The sequence below is a fragment of the Amblyomma mixtum genome, chromosome 10 (assembly GCF_055824585.1).
Source record: "Amblyomma mixtum isolate Tamu chromosome 10, ASM5582458v1, whole genome shotgun sequence".
Lineage (NCBI taxonomy): Eukaryota > Metazoa > Arthropoda > Arachnida > Ixodida > Ixodidae > Amblyomma > Amblyomma mixtum.
Window position 1 is genome coordinate 102,460,820 of NC_143021.1, and position 15,017 is coordinate 102,475,836.

General features: G+C 53.2%; 1 protein-coding gene across 1 annotated transcript; it reads right to left on the reverse strand.

Annotated features, from left to right (window-relative positions):
- Positions 1 to 4,409: 4,409 nt before the first annotated feature.
- LOC149326564 (uncharacterized) lies at positions 4,410 to 6,153 on the reverse strand. The gene has a single exon (XM_089562865.1). It carries the CDS (start codon positions 6,107 to 6,109, stop codon positions 4,751 to 4,753), a length of 1,359 nt encoding a protein of 452 aa, XP_089418991.1. The 5' UTR covers positions 6,110 to 6,153; the 3' UTR covers positions 4,410 to 4,750.
- Positions 6,154 to 15,017: the final 8,864 nt, after the last annotated feature.

Here is a 15,017-nt window from a genome sequence, read left to right on the forward strand (position 1 = left end):
GACAAATCGCAGCACCCAGGCGGTCACTCTAGTCAAGCGTGAGAAGGAACTGAAACGTTGTATTTCCGTCAAGGCATCCGCAACCGGTGTAGTTGCGGTAGCGGGTAGTGCCTTCGTTTCCCTTCTTCGCTCCAGCTCCGCCTCGGTGAATGTAGGCGCGATTCGGCTCTGAGGCCAGTGGCATTCCTCCATGCAGATCCATCGTGGACCCGTCCACCAAAGCTCGTTCCTTGACAGCTTCTGTGCGGGTAGACCGCGGGTAAGGAGATCTGCAGGATTCTCCCTTCCTGGGCAATGCCTCCAAGTAAATTCTGCAGTCATTCTCTGAATGTCGACCACGCGGTTGCGTACAAACTGCTGCCAGCGATCGGCGTTACCGTGAATCCAATGTAATGCGATGGTTGAGTCTGTCCACAATTAGACATTTTGGGGAGGTTCTTCTAGCTGCTCGAGAATGTAGCGGCCCAATCGCGCAGCCAGCAGGCATGCCATTAGCTCCAGTCTGGCTAGGGTAAGCTCCTTAATTGGAGCGACCTTAGATTTGCTAATTAGTATTGTCGCACTGCCATCCTCGCCATCTGTCGTCAGGTAGGCGACCGCTCCATAGGCGACTGGGCTCGCATCCGCAAAAATGTGCAGACTGGTCGTTCCGTCTCTGCCCGCCTTTGCCTTGTAGTATCGCGGCACTTTGATCTCCGGGAGATAACACAGTTCGTCAACCCAATTTGACCACTCCGCTGCAATTCCTTCGGGCAAGGCATCATCCCATTCGATATTAAGGCGCCAAAGTTGTTGAAATAGTACCTGCGCTCGTAGGATGAAAGGGGATAGCCACCCTAGGGGGTCATAAATCCGTGCTGTGGTTTGTAGGACGGATCGTTTGGTGGGTAGTTCTGTCGTGGAGATCCTATCGGTGCAGGGGCAGAATATTGTCACCAGGAAGCGGGAAGCACAGCCGTATTCTCAGACGAGGCTTCGAACCGCCGAGCACAACCTAGACGAAGACGACGCTCCGCCACGCGCTGGCAGCCAAGTTTTGGCCACCAGGTGGCGCCTACAGAGTGTCAGCAGTGTGGCATTGCCCCCCTCCCTTCCAAGAGGCATCGGCTCGATGCCGCACGGGCGGGAAAAAAAAAAAAACAAGAATAGAGGGAGGGCGGAAAGTTAACGGCGCGAGTGTCTCCGTGAAGAGGGGGCTAACGGGAGTAATACGGCTTCATTCTGGCCACGTGGACTACCTCGGACGTCGGTTGTCGAGAGGACCGGACAGTTCCTTGAGGAAGCACCTCGTAGGTCACCGCGCTGAGGCGGCGTAACACCTGGTAGGGACCAAAGTAACGGCGAAGAAGCTTCTCAGAGCGCCCTCGCAAACGGATCGGGCTCCACACCCAGACTTGGTCACCGGGGGTGTAAATCACCTCCCTGCGGCGGAGGTTGTAACGCTTGGCGTCGCGTTGTTGTTGGCGCCGGATTCGTTGTCGAGCCACATGGCGAGCGGCTTCGGCGTCACGAACAAATTGGTCAGCGGCCACGACAGAAGAAGGAACAGGGTCCGGAAGGAGCATGGCGTCCAGCATGGTCAGGGCTTCGCGACCGTGCACCAAATGGAACGGAGTGAAGCGTGTCGTTTCGTGTAGCGCAGTGTTGTACGCGAACGTGATGTAAGGTAGTATCCGGTCCCAGTTCCCATGGTCATCGTCGACATACATCGAAATCATATCGGCGATTGTCTTGTTTAGCCGCTCAGTCAGTCCGTTCGTTTGCGGATGGTAGGCTGTAGTCTTTCGATGGCTGGTGCCACTGAGACGAAGTACCTCGCTCGTAAGTGCCGACGTGAACGCGGTTCCCCTGTCAGTTAATACGACTGTAGGGGCTCCGTGACGAAGCACAATGTTGTGAACGAAGAAATCTGCGACTTCGGCTGCGGTACCACGGGGAAGGGCCTTGGTCTCACAGTAGCGGCTAAGATAGTCAGTGGCAACAGCAATGTACCGGTTACCCATGGAAGACGCCGGAAATGGACCGAGTAAGTCCATGCCAACCTGTTGAAATGGGAGGCGCGGGGGATCAATAGGCTGCAGGAGCCCGGCTGGTTTAGTCGGCGGCGTCTTCCGGCGCTGGCACTCACGACATGTTCGTACGTAGCGTTGGACGAGCGCAGCAAGCCTGGGCCAGTAGTACTTGTGACGTATGCGCGCCAACGTGCGGGAAAACCCGAGGTGGCCCGAAGAAAGGTCGTCGTGGCACGCACGCAGAACTTCGTCACGAAGCGCTGTAGGTACGGCAAGCAGATAGACAGTGTCCGTTGGGCCGTAATTCTTTTTGTAGAGGACACCATCACGCAAGCAAAACGATGACAGTCCGCGCTTGAAGAGTCGAGGAGGAGATGGAGCGGTTCCTTCGAGGTACTCGATGAGGGGAAGCAGTTCGGAGTCGGCCCGCTGTTGGCGGGCAAGAGTGGATGTGGTAACAGCACCGAGGAAAGCGGAATCGTCGTCGGACTCGTCCGCGGGGCAGGAAATAGGAGCGCGGGACAGACAGTCAGCGTCGCTGTGTTTCTGTCCGGACTTGTGCACGATGGTGACATCAAATTCTTGTAAACGCAGGCTCCATCGAGCAAGCCGCCCCGAGGGATCTTTCAGATTCGCCAGCCAACACAGTGAATGATGATCGCTCACAACCCGAAATGGGCGGCCATACAAGTACGGACGAAATTTTGTAATGGCCCACAGCACAGCCAGACATTCCTTTTCCGTGGTGGAATAGTTGACTTCGGAACGGGATAAAGTGCGACTGGCATAAGCAATCACGCGTTCTAGGCCATCTTGCCACTGAACAAGAACCGCACCGAGACCAACGTTACTGGCATCTGTGTGTAGTTCAGTGTCGGCCTCCTCGTCGAAGTGGCCAAGTACAGGCGTACATTGGAGACGCGACTTGAGCTCCGTGAAGGCTCTGTCTTGGTCCTGGCCCCAGAAGAAGGGTTCAGCGTCTTTGGTCAGGCGGGTCAGAGGCTCAGCTAGCTTCGAGAAATTAGCAACAAACCGGCGATAGTAGGCGCAGAGGCCCAAGAAACGACGTAGGCTCCGTTTGTCTGTGGGCTTGGGGAAGGCAGCTACGGCGGCCGTCTTTTCGGGGTCTGGACGAACGCCTTGAGCGCTGACAATATGACCAAGAAACTTCAGCTCATGAAACGCAAAGTGACATTTTTCCGGTTTGAGAGAGAGACCAGCGGAACGTATCGCCTCGAAAACAGCACGCAAACGTTTCAGGTGCTCATCGAACGTGTCGGAGAAGATCACGACATCGTCGAGATATACGAGGCACGACTGCCACTTCAGGCCAGACAGCACCGTGTCCATCATTCGTTGGAATGTGGCAGGGGCCGAACACAAGCCAAAAGGAAGCACCTTAAACTCGTATAAACCGTCAGGGGTAATAAAGGCGGTCTTCTCGCGGTCGCGTTCGTCCACCTCGATTTGCCAATACCCACTGCGGAGGTCAAGGGACGAAAAGTAAGTGGCATGGCGCAGGCGGTCTAGGGAATCATCAATGCGTGGCAGAGGGTACACATCCTTTTTTGTGACGTTATTGAGGCGCCTGTAATCCACGCAGAACCTGAGGGTGCCATCTTTCTTCGTGACGAGGACAACAGGCGATGCCCAGGGGCTCGTGGATGGTTGTATGACGTCGTCCTGGAGCATTTGGGTAACTTGGCGGCGGATGGCGTCACGTTCTTTTGAAGACACACGATAAGGCCGCTGACACAGGGGTCTTTGGTCATCCGCAACGATAATTCGGTGCTTGGTGAGCGGCGTCTGTCGCACCTTGGAAGTTGATGCGAAACAGTCGCGGAAGGAATAAATGAGATTTTCTACGCAGCGTTTCTGACTGGCCAAGAGGTGCGGGTTTACATCGGTCGGGATGGCTGCAGCCGTCGCGTCGTCGAGATCTGACGTCGTGGACAAAGAACACTGCCGGGTACACTCTCCAAGCTCGTCAAAATAAGCGACGACCTCTGTCTTCGTTAGATGTTGCGGTTCACAGGTAAAGTTGGTGACTAGGATGTCGGTACGACCGTTAGTAAGTTCTACGAGGCCTCGGGCTACACAAACTTGCCGCGCGAGTAGCAGCGACATGTTCGCTTCAGCAATGCCAAGGGTGCCGGTGCTGCTATCACATTCGACTGTGACGAATTTGCTGGCTCGCGGTGGAAGCGTTATGTGGTCGGCACATAGACGCAACACTACTCTGCTGGGCTCGCTGTTGGTGTCCACGGCTCGCTGGGCGGAAAAAGATACCATGAGCTCCCGAAGGTCTATGACCGCACCATACTCTCGAAGGAAATCCATGCCCAGAATCAGATCTTTCGAACAGTCACGTAACACGGCAAAGGAGCCAGTGAAAGTAAGACCTCGGATCTGGATACGGCAGGTGCAGACACCGATCGGCGTCACTACATGGCCACTGGCGGTGCGGATCACGGGTCCACACCAAGGCGTCAGAACCTTACGGAGAGTCGTGGCGAGCTGACTGCTCATCACGGAAAAATCAGCGCCGGTATCGACGAGTGCGTTCACTTGATAACTGTCGGCGGTAACTAAAATTTCAGCTGAAACTAATCGTTCGCAGCACGTCGGTGAGGTCGTCGGATCGGGTGGTCGCTGCCCGGGTCGTCGCGTCGAATCGTCGGGTGGAGGCTGTTGACTCTGTGCAGTGGCGGCGGCCCTACCCCCGGAGGACGCCGTCTTCAGTTTTCCCGGCGAGGGGACGTGCGTCTGAACTGACCAGAGGTGGAGGGCCGATTGGGCGAAGTAAAGCGCCTCGGGGACGGCGATCGCGATTGGCGCTGTTGCGAGGTCGTCGGGGGCAGCACGTGAGCGGCGAGGTACTCATCTATGTCCTGCGGTCTTTCACCATAGCGCGGTCGAGGCGCGTCCGGCGGAAATCCTCTCAAACCCATACGCCTGTACGGGCAATGCCGCAGAATATGGCCAGGCTCACCGCAGTGGTAGCAGAGCGGGCGATCGTTGGACGTGCGCCACACGTGCGCTTTGCTGATAGGAGGGCGCAGATCCTGCTGCTGCTCGACGGGGCGCAGGTAACGGTGGGGTGGTCGAGGTCCGGCAACGGGGCGAAACGCTTGCGGCACGGGGGCAGGTCGGCGCAGGGCATCGCTGTATGACATGACGTGCGGCTCTGGTAGTGGTGCTGGTGGTGACTGCACCGCTCGCTGGATTTCGTCACGGATGACGTCCACCGTTGAAGGTATACCTGCCGACGGAGCATCCAAGCGGAGGTGTCGCAGTTCTTCGCGGACAATGCTCCGTACAACCTCTCGCAGCGCCTCGTCCCCTGGGCCTGGCAAGGACGTGAAGTAGTGAGTGGCCGCTACATTCGCCTGACGGCCGTATTGGGCACTCCGTTCCTGCAGCGAACGTTCCATGCAGGTAGCTTCCTTGGCGAAGGCGGCGACGGTTAGCGGAGGGTCGCGCATGAGGCCAGCGAACAGCTGCTCCTTCACCCCACGCATAAGGTGCCGTACCTTTGTAGCTTCGGGCATGGCAGGGTCGGCCCGATTGAAGAGGCGTGTCATGTCCTCTATAAACATGGCCACGCTCTCATTGGACTGCTGTGACCTGGAGCGAAGGGCGATCTCAGCATTTTCCTTCCGTTGGCTCGAGCTGAATGTAGCGAGCAACTCGCGGCGAAAAGCTGCCCAGTTGGAGAAGGACGCCTCGTGGTTCTCGAACCACGTTTTCGCCGAGTCGAGCAGTGCAAAATACACATTCAACAGCTTCCGCTCGTCGTCCCACTGATTGAATGCGGCCACACGGTCAAAACTGGCCAACCAATCCTCTACATCCTCGAACCGGTCGCCGTGGAAGGATGGTGGTGACCGAGGTGCGAGTAGGACGAACGGCGTAGCACTGCCGGAGCACTGACCTGTCTGGCTGCTGCCAGTGGTGGATGTCATAGTTCGCACAGGCCTGGTCAGTGGCTCGAACTCGGGTTGCAGGCCTCGCAGGCGACGGCTCGCTTTGTGGACGGGTGTGGTGTCCGCGCGTTGGGGAGAAGCGTCACGGCTGTCGTCGGGGTCAGCGTACATGGGACGGTACCCAGCACGGCTCCACCAAATGTCACCAGGAAGCGGGAAGCACAGCCGTATTCTCAGACGAGGCTTCGAACCGCCGAGCACAACCTAGACGAAGACGACGCTCCGCCACGCGCTGGCAGCCAAGTTTTGGCCACCAGGTGGCGCCTACAGAGTGTCAGCAGTGTGGCAATATTATATGTTAATATGTCGGTACTTGGTTCCCACGTGAGTCCTAACACCTTCAATACTCCTGATAGGTAACCCAGCGGCTTGGCTTCCTTCGAGTCTTGTTCAAATCTCTGACACAGCTGTTCGCTATTCGATGCCCATTTGTGAAGCTGCATCGAGGCCGCTCCGAAAATTGCGTTTGACTCATTGTAGAGATTCAATGCGGCCTGTTCGTTTTCGGCTCCCATCAGTATGTCGTCGACATAAAGGCTACGTTGCAGCCGATTTGCAGTGATCGGGAACTGATCCTCTATGTTCTTTTAAGTGATGTTGGAGAGTGGCAGAGAGCAAGAACGGACTGGCAGTCGTCCCGAATGGAACTCGTTTCATGCGCCACGTCAGGATTGGCGGAAGTGGGCTAGCTAGCTCGGGCATCGTTTCATACCAGAAGAAACGCAGGGCGTCTCTATCCTCAGGTCTTACCGAGATCTGCAAGAACGCCTGCTCGATATCCGCTACAAGAGCTATTTTATGTCTGCGGAAGTTAAGCAACATGCCCACAAGGTCAGCCGTTAAATTTGGACCACTTTCTAGGTTGTCATTCAGAGATTTTGCTGACCTGTTATGAGACGAGGCGTCAAAAACAACACGCAGCTTGTGCTCGTCGCGGATAACCGCCTGATGCGGCATGTGATATACAGTGTATCCGCCACTGTCCTTCGTTTCGACGGGTTCCGCCATATCCAGTGCGCTGTACTGTCTTATAGCCGCATCATAATCACTCAGTAGATCTGGAGATTTCTGTAGGCGTCTTGTCAGCCGGTGTAGGCGTCTAAGAGCAACCTCTTTGTTATCCTCTAAAGCCGTAACAGGATTCCATGGAAGGGCTACCTCATAACGACCTTCCTTCAGCTGAACCGTGTCCTCAAAAAACTCCACAACCGCATTTGTTCCGTTCTTTTGCTCATTGTCATTTATCTCAATAGATTCCAATGTCCAGAATTTTGTTAATATGTCAGTTGCGCTTCTTTCTGTGACCGATGTTCTCAGGGCAACCGTTTGCGTGCAGTGGGGACCTTCGTCTATGCCTTGAACTGGTCCTCGAATGGTCCAACCAACAGCGGTTTCAATTGCTCTCAGTTTTCCGTCGATCTTTGTGGATCGGCCGGTCGTTAGCTCCCAAATGTGATCGGACCCTATGAGAAGCCCAATATCCCGAGGCCCTCCGTCGTGGCTAAAATCGGCGGGTTCATAGCCGAGCGTTCTTAGCCTGTCCGTCACTGTCACGGGTGGGGTTGGGATATGCTGATCGCAAATGATGTCTGTTTCCAGAACCTCCAGTTCGCAAGTTTTCCCCTTTTTAGTTTTTACCTTCACCATTACTCGCTTAAACAGTTTTTCTTTTTGGTGGCCACCAAAGACCCCGACGGTTAGCATTTCTTCTCCGAGAAATCTGCATCCTAGTCTTTTCGACGCTTCAGATGTTATGTACGAACGCTGGCTTCCGCCATCGAAAAGGACTCGCAGTTGCGTCCAGGTGTTTTGGCCAGCGCAGTTCACTGTCGCTGTTTGAAGTAAAATGGTTCTCATGGGAGCGGATTCGGATCCTCTCGCCGACGTTTCGAGGCTAACCTGTGCGTTTGTGACTCCATTAGCTGCTTCCTTTTTGCGAGGCACCGAGTACGATGGGTCACATGTTGCGGTAGCGTGGCTCTTCCCGCACTTCATGCATTTTATATGCACATTACAATATCTTGAATGATGCCCCTTTCGTGTACATTTAAAGCATCTTCCTGCCGTTTGTAGAAGTTGCTTCTTTTCCTCTATGCTTTTTTGCGCATCGCATTCATGCGTGTGATGCTCCTCAGCGTTACAGAAGAAACAACTTTCCTTCGTTACATTTTGGTGCAGGGTTGAAGCGGTTGAAAAGGGCTTATTCAATTTTTTGGACGATGGCTTCGTTTGGTCTTTTCGGCTGTCTTTACAGCTTTTCGTTATGTCCATGCTCCTTAATGCAGCCAGATTTTCTCGACTCTCCACTTCGATTTTCAGAAAGGAAATAAGGCGTGAAAATGACGTCACAGTACCTTTGTCAGTTTCGTTCGAAGTTTCCGAAGCGTCGTCGTTCGTTGAATCCTCGCTTTCATCCAAGGAGGTAGTTGTTGCGATGACGCATTGACGGCTGTAGTCGAGAAGGATGTCCGTTGGTAATGCTCGTTGCACGATTGGCATCAGAAGTGAGCTGTATGAATCCTGCTTTTGGCCCAGTGTCTCCAAGCCCTTGATGTGCGCAGCCAGCGTATCGTACAGGCGGCGAAGCCCGCGTACGTCGTCCGAAGAGCGAACTGGTTGTAAATCAGTTAGCTTCTTCATGTGCTCTTGGATCAGGAGCTCTTCGTTTCCAAAGCGCTTCTTCAGGAGATCTACAGCGTCGCTGTAGCATCGTGCGGTGGGTGGAAGTCCGGCGAGTGCAGAGGCGGCGTCACCTGCGACCGAAGCCCTCAGATAGTGGAACTTGTCGACAGATGACAGTTCTTCGTTCTTGTCGACGACTTGTTCGAATACTTCCCAGAAGGGCTGCCAGTCGTGTCGCCGTCCGCTGAATCTTGTGAGCTCCAGCTTTGGTAGTTTGACCCTGATCTTCGAGCTCGTCGTTGTCTGGGCGCCGTTATTCTCGCGCTGAGTCGTTGGTGGATTTCCAGTCGGTGTATTTCCAGTCGAGATACACTGCTGCAGTTTTGCCAAGACGGTTACGATACGATCGTTGTATTCGAAAATCTGTTCGTACTCCGTCTCAGCCTGCTCATCATCGAGTGACTCTTCGAATTGACTGTTTCCAGCGTTGAGCTCAGCATGGAGAGACGTTAGTCGAGCGTGCAAGATACTAGCATCGCTCTGCGTTAGCTGTTCTAGCCGCTTGAGGCATTCGTTGGTAAGTTTCGTTACTTGAGTGCGCAAAAAATTCAGGGGCCACTTTGACTGTCTAAAGAGCGTAGAGGCGAAAGCGTTTTCCGCACCACTTTCGCTGCTTCTGTGGCACTGGTGGCGTCACATATAATTGAGTACTAATTACAAATCACTAATTAATGACTGATTACTTATTAATGCCTGAATACTAATTAACTGCTAATTAATGACGCTTAAGCTTCGCCTTTAGGAGTGGAACGCGACAGCGCTTTGTAGCGCTGCCAGGGAGTCCACGGAACGCCACCACCCGTTCGGCGCGATGCCTATCCCTTTGAACGCAACGCTTTTTGAGGAAAGGAAATGCCGCAGTAATTCTCTGTCATCTCGGTAGACACCTGAACCGCACCGTAGAGGAAGGGAGGAAGAGGGAGTGAAAGAAGACAAAGAGGGCCCGTAATGAAGGAAATGAAATTTGTAGGAAAGGAAATTACGCAGTAACCGTCTCACATATCTCGGTGAACACCCGTCAAAATTCAGGGGGCACTTTTTTTACCTAAAGTGTGGTCACTGATGTGTGGTTAAGATGTTCAGCTTCGCCTCTAAGAGTGGAACGCGACAGCATCTTGCAACGCTGCCAGAGAGTCCATAGAACGCCATTGCCCATTCGGTTCTACGCCTCGCTCGTCGGTAAATTGGTTTTTGAGGAAAGGAAATGTATCTGTCTCTCATATCTCGGTGGACACCTAAACCTCTCCGGAAGGGAAGGGAGGAGGATGGAAGTGAGCGAAGACACTGTATTCACTAGACGCGCCTTTGTTCATTCCAAACCATCGAGCTGGCATGGCGGAGTGGATAGCATGCTCGTCTCGCACGCCGAAGACCGGGGTTCGATTCCCGAGCTCGACCAATTTCCTACTCCGTTTTATTTATTTATATGGCCTGACTAGAAAAGTTAATTAGGCTAATTGGGTAATTCAGCAATTAACTAAGCTCAGTCCCACTTACTTGGAGCATCACTATACGATCCCTTCAATTGGTTGCATGGTTACTAGGCAAAGTACAATTGGCCCCGTTTGAAATTCGCGCACTTTGACGTCACTGCCGTTTCGACCAATTGAAAAGCGTGACATTTTCTGTCGACAACTGCTGCTTACAACGATGAGGCATTAAAGGCTTTCGCCTTAATACCTTTCGTTTTTTGCCGAGGCGCTCCATCGTTGAACCAGTATCGTTGTGGATCACCGGAAGTACTTCAGATAACCAGAGGATGAGACAACTACATGTAGCAGCGTTGGGTAGACTACTTCTGCGTTGCGTTGAAAGGCCACAATAAGACGAATATCCACGGTTCGTTGTTCAGAATTTCCTCTCTTCACTTCCCGTCCCGGGTTTCGGCACCAAGTGTTATGATTTTTGTCGTTAATACGTTGACGTTCGGCAAATAATAAGCAATCCGGTGAACAAAGAACAACTGAATTTAATACTGGGTAAAAGAGAGCTTACAAAAGGTTCGATGAGTACAAGGTTCGTTTTGCGACTGACGCTTTCGCTGTTGTCTCGTCGCTCCCCCGGTCTCAGCCGCCAGACACCTTCCCTCTCGCCACTCGAGGGCACCGGTGTTGAGCGACGCTCTCCAGGGGGAGGCGGCTGGCGGGGCTCAGGGGGACGGGGGTCCCCTCCTCGAAGGGCGCAGACGGTCGTAAATTAGTCCAAATGTTTCCGTAAAAGCGGGGAATCGGTCCTCGAGGTCGACGCACGGATAACTGTGTTCTACGAAACATTACGTTCACAACAGAGAATACCTCAGTAATTTGCGATTCGCTGATGACATTGCCTTGCTAAGCCACCGAGGACAAGATCCGCAAAGCATGATCAATCAGTTAGACAGGCAGAACAGAACGGCGAAGCTAAGAATTAACATGCAGAAAAAATTCAAGGGGCACTTTGTTGACCTAAAGTACGGTGAGGCGAAAGCCTTAAACGCAGTGTTGCTGCTTGTGTCACTGATGTGTGGTTAAGATGTTAAGCTTCGCCTCTAGGAGTGGAACACAACAGCGTCTCGCAACGCTGCCAGGGAGTTCACAGAACGCCATTGCCCATTCGGTTGTACGCCTTGCTCGTCGGTAAATTGATTTTTGAGGAAAGGAAATGTACCTGTCTCGCATACCTCGGTGGACACCTGAACCTCGCCGTAACGGGAAGGGAGGAAGATGCGAGTGAACGAAGACACCGTACTCACAAGACGCGCCTTTGTTCATTCCAAACCATCGAGCTGGCATGGCGCAGTTGTCCATGGGACAAAGCTTCCTTTTTTATGGAGACAAATTGCCTGTTATGTAAGCAGCCGGAGACAATTGAACATGTTTTCCTAGACTGCTGGGACGCCATACTTTTCTGGGATGTCCTGCAGAGAACCATCAAGAAAGAACTACCACTGCACCCTTATGGGATCAGATTTCTACCAGTTGATCGCAAAGAGGTACCCTATGACTTATTAATGCTTCTTGGCCTCCACAGCTTGTGGAAAACGAGAATGCAAGTAAGGCATGCTGATATAAACACTCGTAGTACACGTGAGAAGTTTGTTGAAAGTGCTTTTTATCTGCGGCAATGTTACCAGGCGCAGCGTGACCCACCCCAGTGGGTAACACTACTAGATGATCTAGTGAAACTTGAGAAATTTTAACTTCACCTGTATCAGCTCAAGTGTAGCTGAAATGGTCTTATTGTTTTCATGTCAATCTCGAAAATAAAGAAAAAAAAAGCTGGCATGGCGCAGTGGTTAGCACGCTCGTCTCGCACTCCGGAGACCGGGGTTCGATTCCCGAACTCGACCAATTTCCTACTCGGTTTTATTTATTTATCTGGCCTGATTAGAAAGCCTAATTCGGCTAATCGGTTAATTAAGCAATGAACTAAACTCAGTCCCACTTAGTTGGAGCATCACTATACGATCCCTTTAATAGGTTGCATGGTTACTAGCCAAAGTACAATTGGCCCCGTTTGAAATTCGCGCACTGAGACGTCACCGCCATTTGGACCAATTGAAAAGCGTGACATTTCTGTCGACAACTCCTGCTTACAACGATGAGCCATTAAAGGGTTCCGCCTTAAAACCAGAGTAATGTTCAACAGCCTAGCAAGGGAACAGCAGTTTGCAGTCGGTAGCGAGGTGCTGGAAGTAGTAAGAGAATATGTCTACTTAGGGCAGGTAGTGACCGCATATCCGGATCATGAGAGGAAAATAACTAGAAGAATAAGAATGGGGTGGGGGGCATATGGAAGGCTCTCTCAGATCATGAATGGTAGCTTACCAATATTCCTGAAGAGAAAAGTATACAACAGCTGTATCCTACCAGTAAAGTTTCACAGGTTCTCTTCTTCCTCGCACCAGAGGTGCCCCGTCGGAGACGGTTGGTTCCAACTGGAGGACTAAAGCTTGATCTTCGCACCCGGGGTGCCCCGTCAGAGACGGTCTCAAGATGTGTTGACACGCAGGGATAAAAAAGGGAATAACTGAAGATTTATAAACAAATATTTACAGAATATACAAGTTAGATACAACGGCAAAACGACAAACAACCAAAAGGCGGAACTGGCTAATACTAGGGGAGGCCCCTACTCGGCATGGCCGAAGATGCGTAGCATCTCACCTTAGCGCAGAACCCTGCTTCCGGCTCCGGGGCCCGGTTTTAAAGCCTTAAAGGCCCGGCCCACATTTGGCCGCTTCCATTCATGTTGCACTGCTCACATGATTGGTTTACCGAGAGCATGGCCAGCCCTCCAGCTTCCGTAGGGCAAAATGCCCTTTCCACATACAAAAACGCACGGTCGTGCCAGCACGTGCGGAGTCGGAACATTCTCTCCGCCACAAAATAAAATAAAAACAAACACAAATATACATTCGGGCCTGCACGTCTGCGAATCGGTACCACGGGGCGGGGGACACCCGTTCTTCCCAGCGCGTTCGCGAGCGGGCGCGTTCCAAGAAAGGACGCTTCGCTTTGAGCGCCCCTAGCCGCGTTCCGATGACCCCGCGTACACTAACGATCCCTTACACGCCCTTCCCAAGATTCTACAAAGGGCTCAAATGCCACTTTTAGAATTATAACAAAGGGATCGGTACGGGTCACAAAGCCACCCTGTGGGTGACATGCCGCAGCTACACCAGCACTGGCACGAACAAAACCAAAAACAAAAAAATGCACACGGACACCAACACAACATCACGCAAAATGCACACTTAAATACACACAGTGGCATGCCTGCAGTGCGCCGTAACACAGCGTTCAAGTTGGTGGGTCGCACCCAGTTCACCACCTCAAAGTACACACCCTCGTCATGCTCGCGAACGAGCGCACACACACACAGACACTCGCAACTGGAGCGTTCGGTAGCACTGATTGGGGTCCGTTAGCGGCCACGTGAGCGTCCTTGGTCGCATCGAGCGTCCCTGTGTGCGTTCGAGCCCCCACGTGTCTCAATCGACACGATTAACGCCTAATGGTCGCTATGCTCATTAGGCTGGCGCCACAGCGGGGCGAGAGCTCAAAAGCTGGTGCCCTCCAGAGTCGAAAACGTCCCGGTCCTTGATGGGTCCAAACCCCTGACTATACGACGCAACTGAGGGCCCGCTCTCTCTGGCGCGCCGGTACGAACCGCGTGCTGCGTAAAGAGCATAGCCCCTGTCCAGTATAATCATATCAATGCGGCCGCTTTTGCCACACGGGATTTGGCGTACTGCAGCACGGAACGTACTGCTCCACGCGCTGACTTTAAACGTGAAGGCCACGCACCTGCCTCATGCTACTCTGCCTCGCTTGGAGCCATTTGTACCTTTACTGCACGGGCAAACCTTGAAATTGCCGCTCCGTGCTTGATCGGCGCTTGCCGGCTTCGTGGTGTAGTCGGAGGCTGCATGAGCTCCCTGGCAGTTGCTTGACCCTAATTTGCCTTGTGGCAATTCGCTACGCATCTCCTTGTCCTCGAAGGACCTGGTGGGACACACGTCGGGTGCGTTCAGCAACTGCGCGGCGCTCGGTCCCGTCGGCCCATCAGGCCAACCTTCGTTCTTTGCCTCGGATGAGAGGTTCCCGGCATCAATAGCGCTACGGGACACTTTATGCCCTATGCCCGACACGGTGTGCCGCTGCGGCAACGCTAGACTTCCTTCTTCCACTCGCTCGCCGATCTGGCGTCTGTCTTCACTGACCGTTTCCTCCTGAACGAAAAGCTCTTTTTCGTAGCTTGCTTGAGACCGAGTTTTTATTCCTGAACTCGCGCCCTCGTCCCTGGTCTCATTTGGGGTTGAGCTAACCCGTGCAGCTGGATCGTCGGAGTGCGCGTTCACCGCCTCTGATACCGCGACGCTGCGTTCCGTGACGATATTTTCTTCAACTGCGATTCCAGCTTCGCAGAAATCTGGCTCACTTTGTACTTCTGCCTGGCTGTTTTCATGACCTGTGCTTGACAGCCATATGCCTTTGCATTCCAGCACTGGCGGCCTCTCCGCTCGGGACTCGCAGCAGTTCTCCCTGGCTAGTTGACTAGCTCTCCTAGACTTTTTGAGCTTGGCCAGCTCGAGTTCTAGCTGCTGGCGTCTTGCTTCCAACGCCTGCAAATCCGGAGGTTTTTCCTCGCATAGCGGCGCCTTTCCTACATTCACTTTTGCAAGCTCTGCCTGATAATAAGCTAAGCGCGCCTTCGCCAATTGCACTCGATACCTCACATCGAGTGAGGGCCGGCATGAATAACCCTTCATACCACCGTATGTACCCCTCAACTGTCCTACCGGCTCGAACACACGCACACGGACGTGAGCAATGCGACCAAGGAAACTCACGGT